The 9,869-nt window shown below is 36.8% G+C and overlaps 1 protein-coding gene across 1 annotated transcript; it reads right to left on the bottom strand.

Moving 5' to 3' along the window:
* Window positions 1–4,370: 4,370 nt before the first annotated feature.
* Window positions 4,371–7,202, bottom strand: LOC148586052 (uncharacterized). Its single transcript, XM_088515219.1, has 3 exons — window positions 7,064–7,202; window positions 6,919–6,983; window positions 4,371–5,279 (listed from the first exon to the last, which is right to left on the bottom strand). Exons 1-3 carry the CDS (start codon window positions 7,200–7,202, stop codon window positions 4,371–4,373), a joined length of 1,113 nt encoding a protein of 370 aa, XP_088371345.1.
* Between the last annotated feature and the right edge of the window lie 2,667 nt (window positions 7,203–9,869).

Genomic DNA, 9,869 nt, shown 5'->3' with positions numbered 1-9,869 from the left:
ACCATGTCAGCCGATGAGAGATGGATGTGACAAATGAGCGTAAAGCGTAGCATTAGTTTAAGCTAAACCCTAAAAATTTCCTTCATAAAGCACCAAGAAAAAACATACACAAGCACACAATAGCACAATGGACTCATTTTTTAGAATATGTAGATCAAATAAGACTCCCACGTTTACACACCTATTAGAAAATGGACTATTCTGTAACACTTAATAATTCATAGAAAGTATATATATATATATATATATATATATATATATATATATATATATAGGAATAAATGTAAAATCAGTCATTGTGGTTAACCTAAATTACAAATAATTTCCTGTGGTATAAAAAATAATTTAAAGGTCCTCGAGATAGGCGAAAATAACAATTTTAACAGATTCCGTTAGTGTGCCACTTTAACATCAATAAAATGATGACACATGTCACTCTTAATAAAAAATAAAAAATAAAAAAAATAAAAAACTTAAAAATTTATTTATTTTAAAATAAAAATAGAGGAGCCACCCGCTTTGAGGTGGCAGGAGATCGTTGTATTTCAACGCAGAAGCATCTATAAATCCATTTCTGATACCAATTCTCAATCCACTACACGCTCTCAGGTAATGCTTCCTCCCATTCTCTTTCGCATTGTCACAATGTACAATTTTGGTATCTGACACCCTAATTTCCTTTATTTTTATGGTTATTCATTGTCAAAACCTTTTGCAACTAAAGACTCAGATAATCAGAAGTATTTTCAAATGTACTGCCTTACCTTAACACTGGTATAGGCTTTGTATTTATAATTAAAGTTGTTACAATAGATAACAATTTACAGATTTGAGAATACATTTGAATTCTAAAAGATATGAAATACATTTGAATTCTAAAACATATAATTTAAATTCTAACTCCTTTTATAATCCTTATCTTGAGAAGCTTTACCTTTGAGACTCTTTTGAATTTGAACTTGGAGATTATCTTGAGACTTATCTTTATCCTTAACAAGCCCCCTCAAGTTCAACGGTAAAGGAGACGTTGAGCTTGAAACGAAGAGATGCAAACCGAGTAGATGATAGAGGCTTGGTAAATATATCCGCAAGCTAATCTTTAGTAGATAGAAATTTAATGGCAAGTGTCTTCTTGTTGACCATATCACGAACAAAATGAAAGTCTATCTCTATGTGTTTCATGCGTGCGTGATAGACTAGATTTGAGGAAAGATAAGTTGCTCCAATATTGTCACACCACAAAACTGGAGATTGAACTGAAGTTACACCAAGTTCATGCAATAATGATTTTAGCCATTGGATATCAGCAGCAGCATTTGCAAGGGCTTTATATTCGGCTTCAGTGCTAGACCGAGCAACCATTTTTTGCTTACGACAACTCCAAGAGATAAGATTCGGGCCAAGAAAAATAGAGAAACCTCTTGTAGAACGGCGATCAACACGGGAGCCCGCCCAATTCGCATCAGAAAATGCTTGAATTAAATTTGAGGAGAAACGTTGAAACTGTAGACCAAATGTCATTGTCTGTTTGAAATAGCACAGGAGATGCTTGGTAGCTTGCCAATGAGTGTATTGTGACAACTTGTTGACAGTGAAGGCAATGTCCGGTCTCGTGATGCATAAATATTGGAGAGCTCCGATTGTGCTACGGTAGAGAGTGGGGTCATTAAAAATAGTCCCTTCAAAGGCCGAGAGACTTGTTGATGTAGCCATTGGTGAGGCAACCGGCTTTGCATCACCCATTTTTGTACAAGTTAGGAATTCTAGGATATACCGTTGCTGAGATAGGTATGTAATTCCTGAATGATATAGAACCTCAATTCCTAGAAAAAAATTCAGACTTCCAAGGTCTTTGATAGCAAACTCAGAGTGTAATTTTGAGATCAAATTAGTTATGGCAGTAGTAATGGAGCACGTAATAATTATGTCATCCACATAAATGAGAACATACATTGTCATGGTAGCAGATTTATATATGCACAATGACGTATCAGATTTTGAACCATGAAAACCAAGAGCAATTAAACGAGTGCTGAACCTTGAAAACCAAGCCCGGGACGCTTGTTTTAGCCCATAAAGAGCTTTTTGCAGCTTGCATAGATGCAAAGGAAATTGAGGATGAGTAAATCCAAGGGGTTGAGTCATATAAACTTCTTCAGATAATACTCCATGTAGGAATGCATTGTTTACGTCAATTTGACGAATAGCCCAACCATTTGAAATTGCAATAGAAAGAACTGTACGTACCGTAGTGGGTTTAATTATAGGGCTGAAGGTTTCACCAAAGTCCACACCAGGTTGTTGATAAAAGCCCTTGGCAACAAGACGTGCTTTGTATCTTTCAACCGAACCATCTGCCCGTCGTTTGATGCGGAATACCCACTTACATCCTACAATATTTTGAGCCTCCGAAGGGGAAACTAATTTCCACGTTCGATTCTGTAACAATGCATCAAATTCACAATTCATTGCTTTTCTCCATTTCGGATGCTTGATGGCAGAAGAGTAGCAAGTTGGTTCTACCAAATCCAAGTTAGCTTCGGTTAGGAGAGCATGAGGGAGAGGATATTTTGTGGTACCATCGGTGGGTATTTTTGGTTTGATAATACCTTGTTTGGCTCTTGTATTCATGGAATGGTGTTGGTAGGGATATTTTGGTTTGTAATATGGGGACCTACAGACGTGGGAGTGGGTGAGACTAGGGGTTTCACGGGTTGAATGTAGTTTGGGTGAGCTACGGTTGTTGAGTGATTTTCAGGTGGGGTAGGGGCTGGATTTTCAACAAGTGTGGCAGGAAATTGATGAGTTTGAGATGAGCTTGTCATAGATGTGTTTGTGGGAGGTGTTTAGGAAGCCATTGAGGGACCGGTTAATAAGGGTGTTGGTCTAGGCGCAAGGGTAGGTCCTTGTGTAGATGTAGATGGGTTGTTGGCATGTGAGGAGTGACGTGGGTGAGGCTAGGTGCATGTGAAGTAGCTTGCAGGAGCACACTTGCTGCTAGTAGAGAACTCACGGGCTGGAGGAAAGAGAGTTGAAAAGAAGCTGGACCCAAAATGATGCATTAGATGAGGACAAAGAAGGCGATTTTTCAACCTGGGAAAAAGGAAAGATTTCTTCTTGGAATATCACATCTCGTGAGAAGTAAACTCTACCGGTCAGAATATGCAAACATTTATAACCTTTGTGTAAAAGACTATACCCAAGAAAGAGACACTGGACAGACCGAGGCTGCAACTTATTTCTGTTGTAGGGTCGTAAGTTTGGCCAACAGGCTGAACCGAAAACCTTCGAAAAATTGTAGTCAAGTTCAATTTTGAAAATAATTTCAAATGGAGATTTTTTTTGTAAAGTGTTTGTTGGCATTCGATTTATAAGATAACATGCCATGACAAAACCATCTTCCCAAAAACGAAGGGGAACAGATGCATGAGAGAGAAGAGCTAATCCAGTTTCGACAATATGTCGATGTTTTCTTTCAATAGTCCCATTTTGTTGATGGGTATGAGGACACGATAGTCGATGAGTGATGCCATTTTGTTGAAAATATTTATGGAGAGAGCTGTATTCGCCTCCCCAATCAAATTGGACACACTTGATTTTTCTGTTAAAAAATCGTTCAACATAAGATTGAAATTTAACAAAAATAGCAAAGACATCAATTTTGCGCAAAATTGGAAAAAGCCAGGAATAGCGACTAAAATCATCCATAAATGAAACATAATATCTGAAACCAGATTTTGAACAGATGGGAGAAGGACCCCAAACATCTGTGTACATTAATTCTAAAGGAAATTTACTACAAAGTTGAGACTTGGAGAAAGGGAGTTGATGACTCTTGGATCCAAGGCAAGCAGCACAAGACATGGAGTCCTTTTTATTTTGTAGAAACGGAAGCTTGAATGAAGATAAGACATGACGAACGATACTAAAAGCCAGATGACCCAAACGGGAATGCCAACTTGACACAGGCGCACATTCACCCACCAAAGCAGTTGGATCACGCACTTTATTGACGTATGAAAAGGAGGAATGATATAGAGCCCGTGATTACTCCGTCCTTGCAGAAGAGTGTTCCCCGTAGCTTGGTCATTCACAAAAAATTTATATGGGTGAAATTCAAAATAAGTTTTTGTAGCTTTGGTAAATTGATGCACAGACAATAGGTTTTTCCGAATTTGAGGGACATGGAGAACATTATTTAATTGAAATTTAAGAGAAGGGGTAGAAATTTGGGCAGTCCCAATATGCTTGATAGAAAGCCCAGTACCATTACCAACACGGATTTGGTCAGAACCACCATATTCTTCGGCCTTCAAGTTGTGATTGACAAGATCCGAAGTGATGTGATGCGAGGCCCCAGAGTCTAGGTACTAATTGTGATCCACAAGGGAGGGAGGTGCAGCAACATAGGCGTGAGCATTTGATGTATGCTCTTGTTGAAAAGAATCATCAAATCGGTGGTGACATATGAGAGCTCCATGACTAGCTTTTAGACATACCTGACAAAAAAGTCGGGACTGAGAATGAGAGGATCGTCCACCACGCCCCCTACCACGCCGATTTCCAAATTGGTAAGGTGGACGATTTTGCTGGGAGTATCTCCCACCACGGCCATAATTGAAATTGGATGGAGAATAGCGGCCTCCACGCCCATGGGTTGGCCTATTTTTAGTCACAAAGTTTGCATCTACAGGGGCAACATCTAGTGTTACAGCATTGTGAAAAAGACGGTGCTCATGAGCACGGAGATGCCCATATAGATCATCAATTGTCATAGGAGTCACACAGGTGGTAACAGATGTGACAAAGGAGTCATAGTCAGACCCAAGGCCGGCAAGGAGAAATGCAGTGAGCTCAAAATCATTGAGTGGTTGATCAACGGCAGCAAGAGTATCCACGAGGCCTGTGAATTTCTGAAAATAATATGAGACGGAGGAATCACTCTTCTTGAGGGTAGCAAGTTGGAGATGAACTTGCATAAGGCGAGCCTGAGAATGAGAGGTGAATAGGCATTCAAGAGTGAACCAGAGATCAAGGGAAGTGGTACACTTGAGCACATAAGTGAGGATGGACTCCGTTAAGGAGGATGTAAGTGCACCCAGGATGAGTTGATCCTGCTGATTCCATGTCGCATACGCTGGATTTTGTTTCTTTTCGACGGTTTCAACTCCATCAGTGGTGGAGGACACGACTTCAATGATTTGGGGTGGAGGTTTGATAGTGCCATCAACGAAGCCATAGACAGAGTGGCCTTTGAGAATGGGCACAATAGTAGCCTTCTACAAACGATAATTGTCTTTTGAAAGCTTGTGAGTAACAGAAGTGTGGATAGTGGTGGCTGCAGTGGTGATGGTAGCATGTGGGGTGGGAACCACAATGGAAGATGATGCATTAGTCATTGTGGTTGAGAGGAGTGAGAAAAAAAAATTTGAATGGGTAGTGAGATGGGAAAAGAAAAAAAAATGAAAATGGGTGGCAGGAAAGAAAAACTGATAATCATAAGTATTTTCAAATGTATTGCCTTACCTTAACACTGGTATAGGCTTTGTATTTATAATTAAAGTTGTTACAATAGATAACAATTGACAGATTTGAGAATACATTTAAATTCTGAAACACATAATTTAAATTCTAACTCCTTTTATAATCCTTATCTTGAGAAGCTTTATCTTTGAAACTCTTTTGAATTTGAACTTGGAGATTATCTTGAGACTTATCTTTATCCTTAACAGCAACCTTAGGCATCTAAGAATCTCTAGAATGGTCTAATTTTCTATTTTATTTGATTTTAAGGAGCTTTCAAAAAGAAAATTGATTTCAAAATAAACTTGAAGAATTTGTTAGGTGTATGCAAAACTTTAGTTTTTAGTTTTGATTAGAAAGGAAAGGTTATTGGCAAAGAATGTTGTTATTTCCATAGTCTTTGATGCGTAGTTGATATTAGCTCCTCTAATGGCTGTGGAAACGATCAAATTATCTTTGGTAATATGATTGTCGAACTAGAAATTATGCAGACTAATCTTTTCTGGGTTTCTGTGTAGATTTCAAATTGCCACGTCTTGGGTGGTTTGTTGGCCACCCCTTCTTTTCTTTCTCTTTTTTTCTTTTCTTAAAATTTAATTTTTATTTTTTTTAGTTTTATGTATTTATATATTTAATATATATATATATATATATATATATATATATATATATATATATATATATTTTATTAAGAGTGATAGGTGATGACATGGTACACTAACGGAATCCGTTAAGTGTTTAGACGAAATTTGACGGTGTGGACTAATTAAATTGTTATTTTAGCTTACCTCAAGGACCTCTAAATTATTTTTTATACCACATAAAGTGATTTGTAATTTAGGTCAATAAATTATTCCAAAAACAAAACAAAAAAACAACATTCACAATTCCTGCAAACTTTTCACATACTGACACACAAATGTTAAAAAAGAAAAAAGGTGTATAAAAATCAGTAAATGGAATGTGCTTCCCAGCTCCAGAATTCAGGGGAAACATACATGTGCTCTATTGTAGAAATGGAAAAAGTGAAATTCTCCAAACTTTAAAAGAGACAATAAAAAAAAATTAAAAAAAAAAAAGATTACATATCATAAAGAGAATGGACATCAAAATAAACAGTGTTTGTTTAGATGTTACATCTGGAAGCATAAAAAAATAAAATAAAAAAAAATAAAAAAAAAAAATAAAAGAGGGTGTGGAAGAGATGTGATACCTCTGAGTTGGTAAAGAACATCCATTAATGTGACAAACGGCACATCGTCATAATCTACCTCTGCGAGGGGAAAATGACATACATCGTCAAAAACTTCCAGAAAACTAAGTTGATATTGTTTAGGACCTTGAATCACAGAATTAATGGATGAGAAAACCAAACAAATGTGAAACATGTAATACGTGACCAAGGAAAGCATCAGTATGCAATACATCCCCTTTCTGATGATAACCGCTCATTGTATAACCTGACACAAATAATTATAAGCCGCATTTTCTTAAGACAAAGTTGGTACAATATACCAATGTGTCAATCCAAAGCAACAACCTTTGTCAATTGGTCTATGGCGGAGCTTCGTGAAAGATGTCAATATACCAAGCCATAATTCTGACTTCACTTCACAGAGTACGTTCACAAATTTTACCCATTTCCCAGAATGTAGCAAGTGGAGGTACTGGTTTTGCATGCCTTGGTCAAAGATCACCCTCAAGATGGTTCCAACGGCAGGAAAAGTACATAACAGATCTCTTGGCAAGGCTACGGGTTCCAATTGTAAAGGATACGGGTTACACAGATCATCTTCTAACCTATGATTTATAGTTAAAAACCTTAGGATAATCTTTATAAAACTAGGAGTTTAATACCATATATCCAAACATATATATGAATTAATTTCACAGCTAGAAGATATTGTGAAATTTGTTGGAAATAATTTTGGATGGTGCACAAATTCTCATTGATATAAAATAATTACAATATGAAAATTAACAATAAAATAAATAAAATACAAGAGATGAAAGTAGAGTATGGAAAGATCTCACAATGCTATAGAATCACGCAAGAGCGTTGTCCTTAAAGGTTGATTCGTGCCTCTCGGAGTGTATAACTCGGTGCGATCGGATCCTTTGACATGCAACCTCCCAGGATTAGACTATAGCGTCTACCTTCGTTAAGGACGCACTTCCAATAACGAAGAGTAATAGAACAACCCAATTTCTTCAAAGTAGATGATGTAATACAATACCAAAATTAGTTGCAAGTGGGGAATGAAAAATAACCCAACTACACGAAAACAGGATGTGGTAAAAATATCAAGGCCTTTTGAGCCAAAGAAGTAATCACATCCTCATTCTCCTTTTTGGTGATATATATATATATATATATATATATATATATATATAAAACGTGTGGGCTGGTGGTTCTCCAAAATGTCATAACAAAATAATGACCAAAAACTGAAAACCGTAAAACACTTATTAATGAGCAAATGGTCAAAGTCCATAAAGGTTATTAAACTCTAACAATCAAAAGTGAAAGATTTGTTATCAAAAGGCCATAAATATATGTTAATGACTAAGGGCATAAACGGTAAAGAAAATCAATGGCCACTCATGGTAAAAAACGTATAGAGAAACTAAATGGTCTTTAATGACCAAACGGTCACAATAATAATTTCTAGAAAATCATGGATATTAAATAAATAATAAAAGGATTTTAAAGAAAGTAATTGTTTGTAACACATATATTACAACAATCCCCCACATGTTACAAACATTAAAACATAGGAGATTGAAAGTATGCATCGATGTGGTACCCGAAGGTTTTAACCGCACCTAGGATAAATAAGTAGGAACTTAATGAATCTTGGTAGAGTTAAACTCTTTTAACCAAATCCACAAGTTAAACAAACTTATCATTCACATAACTTTCTCCAAAAACAAAAAATTAAATCAAATCAAATAAACCAAAAGTCAAATCAAATCAAATAAAGAAAATTGGGTTGTTCTATAGCGGGTTGGCGCCTTATACAGGCCATGCGCCTCTGGGCTTCATGAGTGCTCTAGAGACTTGCCAAAGTCTCATAAGAAGCGGCACCACCTCCACACTCACATAGGTGGCGTCCATCAAGAATGTGTGCAGAGAACATCTCATCCCAACAAGTAGGGACTATGGACCCATTAAGAGTTTTAAACTCATCCTTACTCACTCTGCATCTTTTGTTATTACACCATAAAATGGCTTTCATGAGCGCTCTAGAGACCTACCCAAGTCTCATAGGAGATAGCACCTCCACACTCATATAGGTGGTATCCATCAAGAGTGTGTGCAGGGAACACCCCATCCCAACAGGTAGGGACTATGGATCCATTAAGAGCTTTAAGCTCATCCTTAATCACTCTGCATCTTGTACTGTCTTACACCATAGGGATGGACTCATAACTAATCTTTTCAACAAGATAGTTAATAAACATAAATTGACAGTACCATACCTCATTTCACTTGTGACTTCATTTCCCATTAAACCTCATTCATGGGATCTCCAATCACAGAGGTTGGGTATCAATCACAGTGTCATGATTTGGGTATCAGTCCTATCCCCCTCGATGCTTCTCTCACTAGCCTTCTTGCTAGTGGCTTGGTCAAAGAATCTGCATAATTCTTTTATGACCTCACAAAGTCCATGGACATATACCGGTCTCAATAAGCTGCCTCACAATATTGTGCACTTTCTCACTATAAAGCTTTGATCTATACTCGAGCTATGGCAGCCTGTCAATCACAATGGAAACACAGGTGAAACTGAATTAGCATATAAAAGCAAATTAATTTATCAATAGGCTTATCGGCCATTTATCTCCAGTTTCTGCCTTCTCCAAGGCAACTAACTCTGACTCTATAGTAAACCTTGCTATGCAAGTTTGCTTTAAGGACTTTCAAGAGATAGCTCCTCCAGCCAGAGTAAACACATAATAGCCATTAGTAGGCTTTGCTCATCTGAATCAAAAATGCAGTTAGCATCACAATATCCTTTCAAGATAGCAAGATAATCACAATATGACAAACAAAAATTAATTGTGCCATTTAAGAATCTCAACAATTTAGAGATAGCATCACAATGCTCAATACCATAATTATGAGTATATCTACTCAATTTGCTAGCAACATATGCAATAGCAGGCATGTACAATTTGTCAAAATATCAAGCTACCAATGATTTGTGCATATTTTTCCTTGCTAAACACTATCACCATGATTCTTAACCAAGTGTATTTTTTAATCATATGGTGTAGACATAGGTGAATAATAAAAGTGCTCAAATCTTTTAAGCATCTTTCAACATAATATGTATGAA

The sequence above is a fragment of the Corylus avellana genome, chromosome 4 (genome assembly GCF_965113065.1).
Source record: "Corylus avellana chromosome 4, dhCorAvel1.hap1.2, whole genome shotgun sequence".
Taxonomy (NCBI): domain Eukaryota; kingdom Viridiplantae; phylum Streptophyta; class Magnoliopsida; order Fagales; family Betulaceae; genus Corylus; species Corylus avellana.
Note: the sequence above shows the minus strand (reverse complement) of the source record. Positions and strands in the feature narration are given on the sequence as shown.

Coding starts and splice junctions, on each gene's coding strand:
- LOC148586052 (XM_088515219.1), bottom strand. CDS start 7,202: ATGCAAAACCAGTACCTCCACTTGCTACATTCTGGGAAATGGGTAAAA. Junction 6,984..7,063: donor CCATAGACCAATTGACAAAG/GTTGTTGCTTTG, acceptor TATTTGTGTCAG/GTTATACAATGAGCGGTTAT. Junction 5,280..6,918: donor CTGATGCTTTCCTTGGTCAC/GTATTACATGTT, acceptor TATCGTTTGTAG/AAGGCTACTATTGTGCCCAT.